This window comes from Callithrix jacchus, chromosome 6 (assembly GCF_049354715.1).
Source record: "Callithrix jacchus isolate 240 chromosome 6, calJac240_pri, whole genome shotgun sequence".
NCBI lineage: Eukaryota > Metazoa > Chordata > Mammalia > Primates > Cebidae > Callithrix > Callithrix jacchus.
Window position 1 is genome coordinate 70,726,143 of NC_133507.1, and position 15,871 is coordinate 70,742,013.

General features: G+C 45.3%; 1 protein-coding gene across 42 annotated transcripts in view; it reads right to left on the bottom strand.

Annotated features, from left to right (window-relative positions):
- The window catches only part of TANC1 (tetratricopeptide repeat, ankyrin repeat and coiled-coil containing 1), a 257,115-nt gene that overhangs the window by 24,829 nt on the left and 216,415 nt on the right, over positions 1–15,871 (bottom strand). For all 42 annotated transcript variants that reach the window (XM_078327639.1, XM_078327636.1, XM_035304791.3 and 39 more), the window contains 3 exons: positions 12,000–12,236; positions 9,709–9,894; positions 7,490–7,568 (listed from right to left, as the gene is read on the bottom strand). In XM_078327639.1, coding sequence (XP_078183765.1) covers positions 7,490–7,568; positions 9,709–9,894; positions 12,000–12,236 — 502 coding nt within the window. The remainder of the gene's footprint in view (positions 1–7,489; positions 7,569–9,708; positions 9,895–11,999; positions 12,237–15,871) is intronic.

Below are 15,871 nucleotides of genomic sequence, written 5' to 3' on the forward strand. Positions count from 1 at the left end.
CCTGACTCAGTGTTTTAAAGTTCTTATTGGCATCCTTTCATATAAGCCTCTTCAAATCCTTTGAGGAATAATGTGTGTGCTATAAATAATGTAACCTCAATTTAAAAATAATTTCCTAAAACATAAACAACATAAGCCATCTTTCATACAGACTGTTCTAAGAATCCATGAGAAGAGGACACCTTTGGACAGCTGTCATTTCTAAAGTGTACTGAGAATGTTCACATTTGGAAGGCTGGGTTACACACCAAATGAGTTAAAGCAGGCATAAGGTTCTCTCTCCTCTCAGTAAAGGCTAAACTTGTACTAAGGACTTGGTTATGTGCCATTTTACACATGAGGTCTCAGTGTAAAATGGGGCATTTCCACAAAAGCATTTGACACAATCTCACATCTGGCCTCAAGAACCCACAGAAAGAATCCAAGTATCATTTCAAGAATTTGAAAGAAACAAGGATGATTTTTCTGTGGGAGTACAGTCTTTCCCAAAATATGAATGAATATGTTTTTCTGTTGAAGGCAGAAGTGTTTTGTTTTTTATTAATATTCAGGAATCATTCACTAGAAAAATGGACTCTGTACAGCAAGAACAGCTCGATGAAGGTAGTCAAGGGACCAATTCCTGGGTTTTCTACCTGCTCACTTCTGGCCACTAAGCCTGCCCTACAGGGTGGGGACACGCTGATCTGACCCCTCTGCCCTCTCTGCAGAGAGGAGTAGTCTCTGGAACTCACCCACATCAGGGGCAAAACCAGGAGGACAGGGTGTGGACAAACCCAGCCTTCTCAGTTCTGATCCCCCATCTGCCTCCACTGTTTGGGGGACCCCCCTTTCTGCCCATCGTCCTCCATCCAGAGCCCTGAGTTACCCCTTCCATGTTGATAACCCCACTTTGTCCCTCCTCTTATAGGGCACAGGGTCACCCCCACCCCATCTTGCTCCTTTCAGGATCCTAGGCTGTCCCTCCCACGCACCCTGGAGGGTACTGGCTTACCCCCCATCATGCTGTTATGGCATGGACAGTTTCAACAGACAGCAGCCTGGATTTCCAGGCCCATTCACCTTACTGAACCTTGTTAGAACAAACACTTGCAGAGGAAGGAATGCCTTGATAAAGATTTTCCAAAACCATTACTGGTGAGATGCTCAGGATCTCTGAAAAATCCAGTATCTTCAGTGTACAACAGCAAGTCACAGTTTTCTCTACAGGATACTCCATGTGTGTTCCATGTAATGCATACCCTCCACATGCCCCAACAAGATGTGGAAAAACTCTTTCCTTCCAATTTCTCACCTGAAATTCTGTCCTGAGATCTGCACGCCTCACCTAATGAGTATACTTCCTGAGAAAGGCCAAGCATTATCAATGACAGGGACACACCCTGAGAAATGCATCATAAGGTGATTCTATCATTGTGCTAACCACCCTATATGTAACATGGGGACTTACAAGAACCTCGATGGTGTAGCCTACTACACGTCTAGGTTACATGGGACAGCCTCTTGCTCCTAAACTGCTAACCTGTATAACCTGTTACTGTACTGGATACTGTAGGCAGTTGTAACATGGTGGAACTTGTGTGACTAAACACAACATAGAAAAGGTACAGTAAAGACACAGTATTATATGGGAACAACTTCCCACATGCAGTCCATCGCTGACAGAAACATCATTATGTGGGGCATGACTATATATGTGACTGCAAGGCTCAACCCAGCAGTTCTGACATTTGTTTTAAATTCTTACCAAATAGCCCCTCTTCTCTCCAAAACACCTGCAGTAAATTCAAATGAAGAATGGGTAGTTTTTACACCAACAGTAATAAGGCATCCAGCTCCCTGTGTTCTGGGGCAGCCTTGGAGGCAGGAAGCCCACCATCCATGCCCTGGGAGCCCATGTGACAGAAGCCAAAGGAGCCACAAAAGGGGAAAGGAAAGCAGTCCCATGGAAACAAGAGGGAAACATAAATCAACAAAGTTTCAAATACAACAAGACCCAGCTTCACAGCCTAATTTGGAAACAGGTGCAAAAACCGTGCCCCCAAGAGGCCTGGAAACACCCACCCCAGCCGCAGGGCACTGTCTGAGACTCAAGATCCAGAGGGAGCCAGGTTCTGTCCAAAATTCCATCCAGAATTAGCAAACAGTGAACTACAGTGAGCGGAACTGCTGCCATGCGCTACACAAAGGGAGGCCAGCGATGTGCCTAAATAGTCCATTCAATTCACAGCAGAGAAGATCTGGCCCATCTCAGGAACAGGGACAAATAGTAGCTTTGGAAATAAAAATTATTTACCTGACTAAACTCTTCTGGAAAGTATTCAACAATTAAAACAGTACTGACTTAACATAAAGTAACACTTCACATAAAGTATTTCAGTCAGACTTTTAACTAACTCTGATAGGGCATCCCCTTCCAGAAATTAGGGATGGGCATTCCTTGGGGAGCTACTAGAGTCCTGTACGCATGAAGGACCTCCAAGGGGGTAACCACAGCAGGGCAGGACGGCTGCCAGAGCCCAGCATGGGCACAACACACCCAGGCTGAAGAGCGCACAGATGGGGCTATGCCCACACCAAGCTTGGCTGCTAATCCAATCCAGCAGCCCACCATGCCCTCAGCACAGGTGCCGCACCGAAGACATGGCGAGAGGATCTGAGCCATCCTGGAGTCCAGCAGAGCGTGGTCTGCACTAGAACACCAAGAAATCAGGACACTGGGTCTTTATGAGTGAACAGGCCCCTTACTCCTTCCCCTCCAACCACAGGTATTTCTCCCAAATTATTCTGCAAGTGAACATCTCCCTCCCTCAAAATGATATGGCCTTGTTTCCTTTAAATCCACTTGTCCACTTGGTCAATACCTATGTGACAAGCACTGGGCTATACTTGTGCTGTCCAATTTGGTGGCCACCCATCACGTGTAATTTACATAGATTAAGGTAAGATTTTAAAGTGTTGTTCCTCAGTTGCACAGGTCACATTTCAAGTACCCAATAGCCATATGTGGCTAGCAGCTACCATGCTGGACAAAACAGATGCCACTTCCATCATTACAGAAAGTTCTATTGGGCAGCACTAGAACGAACAGCTGCCATACATGAAGGTGAGCACAAGAGACAGGGAAATTTCTGCCCTCATAGAGCCTATGACTGGCTGGGTGTGGTGGCTCATGCCTGTAATCCCAGCACTTTGGGAGGCTGAGTCAGGAGGACTGCTTGAGCTTAAGACCAGCCTGGGCAACATAGTGGATCCCCATTTTTTGCATCTCTACAAAAAATACAAAAATTGGCCAGATGGGGTAGCTCATGCCTGTAGTCCCAGCTACTTGGGAAGCCAAGGTGGGAGGATCCCCTGAGCCTGGAGAGGCAGAGGCTACAGTGAGCCATGATTGTGCCACTGCACTCCAACATGGGTGACAGAGTGAGACCCTGTCTCAAAAAACTTGGGATAAGCAGCTTCCTATCAAAGAAGCCACGCAGAATAAGCCTATGAAATAAGATGTACCGATGCTAAGTCCTATGAAGGGAACTGCAGAGTGAGCAAAGGGAGTGGAGAGGGGTGAGGCTCTGATACCAGACAGACCCATCTACCTGAATGGCAAGTGCTGGATGGAGTAGAAGGGCCTCTGTTCTCTTCAGTGCAAGGTTCTAACCAGAAGCCCATAAGCAGGCTCACATACTTGAGAGTGGCCTGTGACTTGCAGACACAGTCCTTCTGCCAATCCACAGCAGCATGAGGTCACCAGCTAAGCATTTCTGGTCATTCTGGCTTAAGCTAATTCACAGCAAACACCGACATGGAGACAGTAACTCAGTGTAGCCAGAACTTTGTGGGAGGCAGCATGGACTTGTCACAGCTGTGGAATGCCGGAAACAGATGCCACAAGCATCTGGTGGGTTCTCACCATGTTTGAGGCCGCCTGGAAACTACAGAACAGACACTGACCGAGTCTGTGAATGTCACCGAGCCAAGGGCCTTGGCAGCCTGAGGGCGGTGCTGTTAGGTACAGGCATTCATCATCTGCTCTGAGCTTTCTTCTGATGAATGGGTCACACTACTTCTTATTCTCCATTGGAGCCCTTCGTTTCTGGGGTGGGGAGGATACAGGTGGGGAGAGGGAGAGCTCAAGAGCTACTGGAACTACAGAACTGAGTTTTGAATGGCTGGTCCCTAAACACTGGACACACAAAAAGCAAATGGTCCCGATGCTGGTGAAAACAGACACTTATACAGGTTAAGCCCTCTGCTCTCCAAAACCAGTAAAGACATTCTGCAAGTTTTCTAAAGGTTGTGGGTTTTCTGCAATAAACCTCCAAACTAAATACTGTTCCCATTTTTTATGAATGTCTTAAAATTCTATTGTACGTTATCTTGCTTTCTTCGACCTAACATAGGAGCCACCTACTTCTGTGATGACATCGGTTGACTCAGGGTCACCAGCAGTGAGATGTGCAGGGCTCTGAGGGTGGAGGGCTGCCTCTGTGCCTGATGCCACCACACTGATGGCCTGAGTGAGGGGGACCTCCACGGGCCTGCTATTCCCTGGCTAGTGGCCATCATTCTACCTTGCCAAGAACCCACCGCTTCCAATTAGCAATAGGCACAACAGCCACACTTCTGCCATGTGGAACAGATTCACTGGATTGCAAGGCTCTCCTGGCAGAAAACTGAAGGAGGAATCTGTGCATGAATTTAGCACCCCTGCCACTGGCTCTGGCAATGGCGGAGAAGAGATGGGCAGGTAGCTGTCCTCCCAAAGGGGGTGGAAACCACAGGCCTTTCAAAGGCAGCAGGTGAGTCGAAACAGAGGAGGAAGGTCTGCCTTGTCACCTCATCAGCTAGCATTTTAAAGCCAAGCTGTTCACAGCTAAATCTATGCTGAAAAGACTTCTGTAACATACTTAAAGTTTCAAAAGAAATAATGAACTGTGTTATCCTCACCAAGCTTCCAGTTTTTCTGCCACCTTCCCACATCCCAGATAGATATCACTCTTGGGATCCTATCCTTGTGCTGTGGCTAGGGACAGATAAGGTTCTCCTGGTAAGAAAGAGGACTGTGAGCTGACCCATTCACTCACATGATCCTTACCAAGGCCTTCGGTTCTCTGTACGATGCCACATCTACCATCACTCCCACATTTAGGGTTGGTAACAGACCCCATATGGCCAAATCCCAAACATGGATGTCACATTCTAGGGCATGCAGTACACATTTGTGTAAAGACCCATATTTGCAAATATTCTCTCAGCTGAAACCCCCTGCAAGATTTCAAGGTATTTTTCTGACAAATGCAGATCTGGAAAGTAGGAGGGCTTGGGGCAGTAGACAATAGTGGTTGTCTTTGAAGGACCACAAGAGAAAGGTACCAGAGAGAAAAATGCAGAGAAAGCAAGGCTGATTTTGTTGATACAGAGTCCACGGAGAACCACTGGGCTCTCTAAGCCTGAAAAACAGCACTTAGCTTGCCTCTTCTTGGTTTAAATTTTAACAAGTGTCTCAAGTAAACTCTTGCCCAATGAAATTCACCCCAATGCCTGGTGAGGAAGAGTGTGAACTGCTTCCTAGGTTGCAAAGTGATCTGAAGGACATGCGTGAGGCTTTGGAAGGGAGGGGCTGAGTTACTGTTTACCTTTTCATTAAGACCCGAGGGACAACCACAAGGAGATGAATTCTGCCAACAGCTGAGAGCTTGGAATTGGGTCTTTCCCAGTGGACTCTCTGACGAGAACACAGCCCCAGCCAATACCTAATTAGGAGTCTGGTAAGATACTGAAGTAGAGAATCCAGGCAGACTGTGCCAAGAATTCTAATCTAGATAAACTGTGAGCCAATAAATGAGCATTGTTTAAAAAAAGAAGACAAAGGCTGATGGGAAGTCTGTCGTTTCTCATGTGTCTCTTTAGCTATCAACTGAGAGGCAGACTCTCAATGAGGGAGGATAATGCAATTCAGGACTGGTCATCGAGAGAAGAGAGCTCACAAAAAGCCTTCAGAAGTCAGCCCTTCTCTGGAATTTTCTTCCAAATGAAAAAGTCATCTTGAATATTAAAGGTCAGAAATTCTCATCTGAGCTAACTTTGTGATGTCATGGCTGCTAAACCTGATGTCCATTATCTTCGTGGGTACTGCTCACTGTGTGTTACTCTGTCAGGCTTTCCAGACAGCTCTGCAGGGAGCTAGGAGTCCTCTAAAACGATCTGGGATGCTTGTTCAGAAAATCCAACCTTGGGCTTTCCCCATAGTGAATCGGAATGTCTAAGAACAAGTGTCCCAAGAAGCTCTTATCACTAGACAATGAAAGAACAGGGATTTGGACCTTCTGGCTGTCAGTAGTCATGCTCTTATCCACTCAGCAACACTGCTGCCCACTATCAAATTTCATCACATGGAAACTTTTCTTTCACTAAATTATAGAGCAGCCTACACTATTTAAAAGGGTAAGGGAAGGACTCCATAAAGAATTATGCAGTATTTCAATCCACATACTTTTATCCGTAGACAGAATCCAACTCTGGAATTCTGTACTTTGTCTATACCTGGAAGCACACCCAGCTCCTCTTTTGGGCCCACAAAGGAGATGGAACAAACAGCTGTGAGGCTCTGAAGGGCAGGCTTGCACTCCTGCCAGGAGGTGAGGCTCTGCGGCTTTCCCCTAGGGTGAGCTATCTAATAAGCTTGCCACATCACCATTTGGCTTGTTAGAAAATAATTTAGGAGCATTTGGAAACAAATCTGTGCAAGAGAAATGGAAATCATATATATTAGGCACACACATGGAAACATAACCTACAAATTCATATTAAATGCTTTTGGTGACATCTACTTAAAAACAACTCATAATTTAAAGTCTTAGATTTCTAACACTAATCCAGTCATATGGAAAACTGGAAAGCAGCATTACTGATTAGTCTCACAAGTAACCAACTCAAATCTTCACCAGGATGTGCTCAGTCCAGGCTTCTTCTCACTGTAAAGACCAATGGAAATGACTTGATAGCTTGCATTCGGTATGGTGAGGAGACCCCACGAGGCTGAGTTTTATACTCATTCTTTACAGGGCAGGGCAGGCCACTGACTTCTGCACTGAGCCACCTTTGATTCATATGAGAATGGGAATGGAAGTTCATGCCTGGCTAACCATGCACAGGTCACAGGAAGATCACATTGGTTAGAGGTGTGAGATTTGGCAAACCAGAAAACATCACCTTACTTAAGGACTTCCACCTGACATTCATCAGATGCATGGCAACTGCTAGTCTAATTCAAAATAATCAGTTAATAGAATGCTTTAAAAAATAAAATCTTATGCTTCTAGTGATGTTTTGCTACTCATTTAGAAAGTTCAAGAGGCTCTAAACTTCAAATGCCTGTGATAAAATAAAAATAGGACTACATACATCATTCATTCTTAAGACAATTAGGCCAAAATGCAGCTAAAACATCAAGCAGACTGCCCCAGACTACAAGGAGTGGCATTCTAATTACCTGTTTCTCCCCACAACGGGTCGGTGCCATTGACTTCTACTTCATGTTCGTTCTCCATCCCCAGCAAGCACTGGACCACCTGTCAGGTCAGACGTGGCAAGGTGATTTAATGAGTTCTCATAGCAAGAGGTGCTTATTACAGCCCATGCATCAAAGGAAAGAGTGTGTTGTTTTTTAACCATTATTATCTCATGCTGTACAAGGAGAGAAAAATATAATGAAAACTGTTTTCAAGTATAATTCATATGCTATTCACACTTTCAGTTGGAGAATAATTTTTAAAAATCTCAGTGAATTTCAGCAACATTGTTCAGGATTACTAGGTACTCAGAATTCTAATGAATTCCAACATGACCCAAATATGCCAGCCTAATCAACAAAGGACATGGCAGATCACATGAAGTGCAGTTTCTGCATAATCACCAGAAGATAGTGAATCAATTTTTCACAAGGAAGGAAAACAAGGTTATACATGCCTTCTTCAATCAAAATTTTTACAAAGTATTGTTCAAATACATTTTCTACTGGCAGCATTATTCTTTTCCCTTATGGGACTCTCCCTGTCAAAGAGGTCAGGTCACAGGCATGGAGGCAGGAAGACGAAGCATCTGTGCCCTGGACCTGAGCCGGCGTTCACCCTGAGCAAGAGCAGCGAGCAATGGGAGAACACAACACCACCACCTTCCGGTCTCCTAGCCCACACTCTTTGCGGGGGGCTGTATGATGGCCCCCAAAGATATCTACATCCCAACCCCCAGAGCCTGTGAATGCGACCTTATAAGGCAAAAAGGAATTGCAGATGTGATTATGAATCTTGAAATAGGTTGATTACCTCAAATTATCAAGGTTTATGTCTGAACACACCTGATCTAATCAATCACAACCATCTTTAAAGGGACAGGAGGAGTCCAGGTCAGAGGACAGAGAAGAGATGACAGAGGCTAAGGTGAAAGTGGGGCGCTCTGGAGATGGAGGAAGGGGCCACGAGCTAAAAAATACAGGGGGCTTCAAGACGCGAGAGAAAGCAAGGAGACAGGTTCTCCCCTAGAGCCTTCAGAAGGCAGGCTGGCCTCCTGATAGTGTGATTTTAGACTTCTGACCTCCAGAGCTTTCAGAGTAATCATACGCTGCTTTAAGCCACTAGCTTTGTGGCCATATGTGATAACAGAGTTAGGAGACCACTAGGCCCTTCAAGTCTGATGGTGAACAAACCCTGCTTTTTTCACCCTACTGGCTGTGCTCAGGTGGTTTTCACTCAGCATTTCCTCCCAACCAGCTTTAAAACAAGGGGGTTAGCATGAGTTGAGACAAAGGTCATTCCAAGGATAATTCTTCACACTTGAAAAAAGGAAAACATCTACATTTTCACGTGTGTTTGACATTATCTCTGTGTATATATCTATGTGCTTCTAATGTTTTAAATGCCAGAAATTAGCCAGCCACTATTTCATGCTTGTGTGAGTGTCCGCCCATGAGTTCTGAATGCCCAAGTCAGCCAGGCAGCTTCACACTGAAATTTACTAAATTCGTTTTGGAAAAAGAATCCTACCAAATACTGGCACCTCTAATTGCCTCAAGATAATTCAGAGTGAGAAATACACAGGAGGGAGCACGCAAAACATTATTAAATTCACAGATAAAGAAAGCCAAGACACACAGGTCAGGAGGTGACAATTAAATCTTCAAACTGAGGAATACCAACATCTGTCAGAAATAAATGCTCTATTTAACTATTGCATGGAGTTTTCATTCAGTGGAGGAGCTGCAAATGACAAGCATTCTTATGTGCTATCAAAGCATTAAAGCTCTATTTTTAAAAATCCTTCAAATACTCAGGAACGATTTTAGAATCAGGATTCCATGTGATTATTGTCAAAAGAACACAAAGGTAGAAGAATGAATTAAAGGGGGAAAAAATGTAAGACAGCAGGGCTAGAGGGCAGAGCAGGGAAGGAGGAGAAACATGAGGAAGAGCGGAGAGTGAATGACATCAAAAGGCTTCCACAGAATAAGCCTGCCTGTCCCCATCACGTGCACACAAGAGTGTGCACTGTCACTCACAGGAAGGATGTGATGCCCATCAAAGACCTTCTACTGCAGGTGGTCAGCACCAACTTCGAGTTCTTGGAATCCTTGTTCTTTCAGCCCTTCAGTGTGTCAATTGACTTGCTGGGCTACAGCCTCTAGCTTCCCAGGAAGAAGACCCCTGCCCCACTCACCGAGCTGTGACCCATGCTGGCAGCTGCAGTCAATGCCTGCTGCAGGGCGTGGCTCTTCCTCAGGGCGCCTGGCTGGGGAGGACCTGGTGACCACTCACAGGTCAGCAGGTACTGGAGAATGTCACCATGGCCCCGTAGAGCGCTGTGGACAAGCGCACACTGGCCCTTCTTATCCAAGTGGTCCACCTAGAGGCAGGAGTGGGGGAGGAGTACGACTGAGCAACACTTTGCCTCTAAGCACATGGATGCACCACCTAACTGTGTGCAAACCCTACTCCCTATAAGCATACGTGGAGTTCACATTCCAACTTGTTTTTCTGGAGTACCTGGAACCTTAGCCTGGATTAACTTCCAGGCGGTAACAAATGTACCACTCCAGGCCTCAGGTTCCCTTTGCAAGTCTCAGGGTCACAAAACATCCTCCTTACCCTATGTCCCTGTAGCAAATTACCCAAAGATCCTAACTCTCTTGCGAGCATGTATGGAGACACAGACCAAAACCTCGGACAAAGCCCTGTGCTTCCCGGCTTTGGTTGCCAGGTGGGGCATTCTAAGTCTGCTGTGACAAGCTATAATTTAGGGGGAATAGAGCCACACTCTGGTCACTGACCTAGGAGATCCAAAGAAAAGGAGGGATGTGGAAAAACAGCTGAGTGTGAAAGAGCAGAAAGGGGGTCCGAGGGGCATCTTATTGGGAAGGAGGCTTCATGCAGGCTGGTGGCCTAGGCATGCTGGCAGGTAAGGGGGGCGGCCACAAAGTCAGGGCAGGCCAGCTAGCCAGAATAAGTGAGTGAGTGCCACACACCTCCTCCTCAAGGCCCAAAGGCAGCAGGCAGCCCCTCTTGTCTTATCTAAACCCCAGAGTACTGGGGCTGGGAGAGGAGCCTTGCATGACTCCTGGGGACGCCCTGTGACATAGTGAGGACGCCCTGCACCCTCACTACAGGCTTTGCCAGAGCCCTGTGACATAGCACTCAGCCTCCTACTCCAGAGCTTCCAGCTGTGATGGGGGAGGCCTGCTGGCATCAGAATACAATGTAAAGCACAGCTGGGATCCAGAAATGGAGGTGCGGTGATGTGCAGCAGTAATGTACCCACCCCAAAGGCTTAGCCACATATTTCCCTTCTCTACGATCTGAAGTTTTTAAGTCCCAAATGTTGAATTTTTGAGAGAAAAAATAAAGCTCCCATAGCTGTTATAACCCTAATTTTTGTGAACTTTAAATATCCTAATTAAAAGATAAAAGTAGCAGCTTATGTCTACTGTTATTCAAAAGGTACATTTCCCAAAAAATTGCTCCTAGTAAACCTAGAGTTTACAGTGAGCTCAGTATCATTCTCATTCACACTATTAAAGCTGACAATTCCCAGCCAGATGCAGTAGCTCATGCCTATAATCTCAATAGCTTGGGAGCCCAAGGCATGCAGATCACATGAGGTCAGGAGTTTGAGACCAGCCTGGCCAACATGGTGAAACCCTGTCTGTACTAAAAATACAAACATTAACCACGCATGGTGGTACGCACCTGTAGTCCCAGCTACTCAGAGGCTGAGGCAGGAGAATCGCCTAAACCTCAAGGTAGAGGTTGCAGTGAGCTGAGATTGTGCCGCTGCACTCAAGACTGAGCAACAGAGCCAGACTCTTGTCAAAAAAGAAAAAAAAAAAGCTGAGAGCTCTAGAGTAACTTATTTAGCAATACATGCTTATTTCATATATGATTGAATGCTTATACAACGGCCCTGTGGTAGGGACTGCTGTTATGCCCATTTTACAGATAAGAAGCCTGAGACACATAGGCTCAATAACTTGCCCAATACCCTAGAACTGGCAAGTGGAAAGATGAAGATTCCAGGCAATCTAGTTCCTGCAGCTCAGGCACATGGCTTCAAAGACCCATGGAACTCATCTTACTGTTTTAAAAAGACATAAAATGGGATAAGAAGTGGGGGCGGGAAGCAAACATTTAACCAATCTCAGTGCTTTCTGGATCAATACTTGCAGGAGTTTTGAAGGCTGGCCCTCCTCATGTGGCTAGGAGCCAGGATCTCCCTGGAACTCTGCCTTCCCCTGGACAACATTGAGCAGAGTAACTGTGTCTGAGCAAAACACACCTCTCTAATGTGCCCCAGTCAGGCACATTACAAAAGTGACTGATCCCCGCAGCCCTACCCTTTCTGTGTATGCTGTGGTTTGAGAGACAAGAGAGTCTGGGCCAGCAGATAACAACTCTAGCAACGAGATGAAGCCATTTCCCTGCCCCAGCCCCACTCAAGAGCAGGCTGCCTCTTACCCTTGCTCCCTTCTTGGTCAGCAGACACACCAGCTTCATGTGGCCGGCAGCTGCTGCGTAACAGAGGGCAGTCATGCCGTTCTCCGACGTTCCATCTAGGCAGGCGCCAAATTCCAGGAGTAGAGTGACAACTTCCTCATGGCCAAGGTGAGACTGGACGCACAGGATTGGGGCATTATTTAACACTTCTGTCCTGTAGTTCACGTTGGCCCCTCCCAAAATCAGGAGACGGCTCACCTATTGGACAAGGTCCCCCAACAAGATTAACTGTCTCTCTCTCACACACACACACACACACACACACATGTATATATATATATGTCATCTAAACATTTGTAGAAATTGGCAGTATCCTCAATTTTCAGTATTATTTTAATCCAGTGGTTCTCAAACATGAATGTCCATCAGTATAACCTGGGAATACATTAACAATGCACATTCTCATTGGTGGGAATGTAAAATAATGTAATTTAATGGGAAACAGTAAGACGGTTCCTTAGAAGATTAAAAATAGAACTACTGCCTCAGGCATGTGCCTGGAATCCCAGCTACTCAGGAAGCTGAGGTGGGAGGATCTCTTGGGGCCAGAGTTTGAGGCTGTAGTGCACTATGAACACACTTGTGAGCAGCCTGCTGCACTCCAGCCTGTCAAATTCTTAAAAAAATTTTAATTAAAAAAAAAAATAGAATGTCCATGTGATCCAGCCATCCCACTTCTGGGTATATATAGAAAAGAACTGAAAGCAGGGTCTCAAAGACATATTTGCACATTCATGTTAATTGCAGCATTATTCACAATAGCCAAGAGGTAGACACAACCTCAATGTTCATCAGTGGATGAAGAAACTGTGGTACGTGAACATACAATGGATTTCCATTCAGACTTATAAAGGAGAAAATCTTGCCATATGTGACAACACAGGTAAACCTTGGGGGAAGTTAAATAGGTGAAACAAGTCAGACACAAAAGAACAAATGCTGTGTGATACCACTTATGAGGTGTATGCCATAGTCAAACTCGTACAGACAGCAGAATGAAGGTTTTTAGACCTGGTCACAGGGGGAAATGAGAGTTGTCACTTAAGGGATACAGAGTTTTAATTTTGCAATATGAAAAGTACTGGAGATCTATTGCACAACAGTTGGAATACTATTAACACTACTGAATTGCAGACTTAAAAATGGTTAAGATGGTAAATTTCCTTTTGTGTTTCTTAACTGCAATTAAAAATAAAAAACTAAACAAATGACCATGCACGGTGGCTCATGTCTGTAATCCCAGCACTTTGGGAGGCAGAAGCGGGCGGATCACCTGAGGTTAGGAGTTTGAGACTAGCCTAGACAACAAGGTGAAAACCCATCTCTACTAAAAATACAAAAATTAGCCAGCTGTGGTGGTGGGCACCTGTAATACCAGCTATTTGGGAGGCTGACACAGGACAATCCCTTGAATGCGGGAGGCGGAGGTTGCAGTAAGCCGAGATCACATAATTGCACTCCAGCCTGGGGGAGAGAGTGAGACTCCGTCTCAAAACAAAAAAACAAAAAAAACCCTAAACGACTGCGAATTCGGGTCCCAGCCCCTGATTTCTGATTCAGTGTATTTGGATGGTACATTTTTAATAAGTTCCCTGTTGAGATGGACACTCTTGGTTTGGGGAACCACATTTTGAAAAGTCAGTTTAACCTAAACAAAAATAGGAAATTCATTTTCCTGGCAATGAAGTAATAATTGTGTCTGGGTGCAGGGGCTCATAACTGTAATCCCAGCATTTTCTGAGGAGGGAGGACTGCGTGAGTCCAGGAGTTTGAGACCAACCGTGGCAACACGGCAAGACCCTGTCTCTATAAAAATTTAAAAAGAAGAAAATAGTAGTCATGGTGTTAAATAATTAATAGTGAGATAAGGCCAAAAGTAAATACAAATACTTATTTATTCACAAGGATATGTTCCTAAAAGAAGCAATACAGAAACGTCAACATGCCTCAGGATTGTCAGTAGCACAACACTGCCAGAAAACAATGTGCTGCTTCCACTAATTACTATATCCCCCACTCAGTAATCTCCTTGGATCTAGGTATGGGAAAGCTTTTTATCTATAAATTTTAAAATAAAAATCACTGAACATATGCAAATTTTAGGTATACTAATATCTTTTCTTTCAGATCTCCAGGTCATTAGATAAAAATGATGCTCCTCTAACAGCTATTAAAATGTCCAGTGCATTTCTTCCAACGGCTCACTTTAATGGTCCTGACCCACATCAATCACTGCCCCTGCCAAAGCCTGGCAGGTCTTCCCGCTGTCCACTCAATGTGAAAGCCACAAAGACTGTCATTTATTGACTAGAGACACATGGGGATCATTAAAAGATACAGAGAGATAACAAGGCATAAAAAATTCAGGGTATATCAGTGATACGTGTCCACAAGAGTAGCTGACAGAATATTTAAAAATAGATGGGTCTGGAAAATTATACTACCAGGTAGTGAAACCAAAACTCACAATTGCATGCGACAGGTTAGAACCGCAGGTGTCAAATTTGAAGAAGTCTTGGCTACTGAAGGTTGAACCTTATGTGATCCAGGCCTCCAGCTTCCTCTCTGATCTTCTTGCAGAATCCTTCCCTCACTGCAGCCACCCTGGACCCAGCATGTGCTGTGACAATGCCAAGCAGGGACGGCCTCATGGTCTCTACCCCTTACAGTTCCCTGACTGGAATGCTCATTCCATACATATAGATGCCAAAGGATCGCTTCTTGCAGGGCTCTGCTCCAGTGCCAGCACAAGGGGGAGAGAGTCTCCTACCTCTACATACATGCACCCAAGCCCTTGCCATCCCTCAGCACACTGCTTTACTGCTTAGTCCACTGCACCAGACAATGATTCTACAATACAGAAGTTCCCAGAGAAGAAAGGCAAACAGAGCCCCACCACAGACAAGGATGGCCCACATACCAACTTCTTCACAATGCTGGGACTGCCACTTACATTTAAGGAAGAACAGGCCATGTGCAAGTGACAAGGAGGCCCCGAGGAGCCAGCCGAACACCTGACCACCCTGCTGTTTACCCCATCACAGACACCACTGCTCAGCCAGACCAGGGTGAGCACCAACCCCTGGGGTCCCATTGTCAACCTGCACTCACGGAGGAATGGATGAGATCAGAAAGACCGTCTCGTCCTAACACTGCTATTTCATGGGCAACTCCAGGCAAATGACCTCATTAATCCCCACCGAGCCTGCTCTACAGATCTATACAGGCTTGCTTTTAAAAATGCCACCAAACTCAAATCTAACTCAAAAGCATTTTAAGATTGTATTACACTACAGCATTAACAAAAGTGTGGCCAGGCGCAGTGGCTCATGCCTGTAATCCCAACACTTTGGGAGGCTGAGGTAGGTGTATCACCTGAGGTCAGGAGTTCAAGACCAGTCTGGCCTATATAGTGAAACACAGTCTCTACTAAAAATACAAAAATTAGCTGGTTGTGGTGGCACACGCCTATAATCCCAGCTATTCGGGAGGCTGAGGCAAGAGAATCACTTGAACTCAGGAGGGGAAGGTTGCAGTGAGCCGAGACGGTGCCACTGGACTCCAGCCTGGGCAACAAGAGTGAAACTCCATCTCAAAAAAATAAATTAAATAATAAATAAAAGTGTTTAAAAAACCCCTTTGGATAACTGTGGACAGAATAAGATTATGCTGAAGAAATACATGAGGATTTTATTAAGGCTGATGAAACCAGTCCTCAGCAAGAGGAGTAGAGAAGATACACCCATTTAGAAACACATGCAATGCCACCAATGGGTACATCAGATTCTGCTAACCACAGGATGGGCAGGATCACTTGTAAATTCCCTGGATGA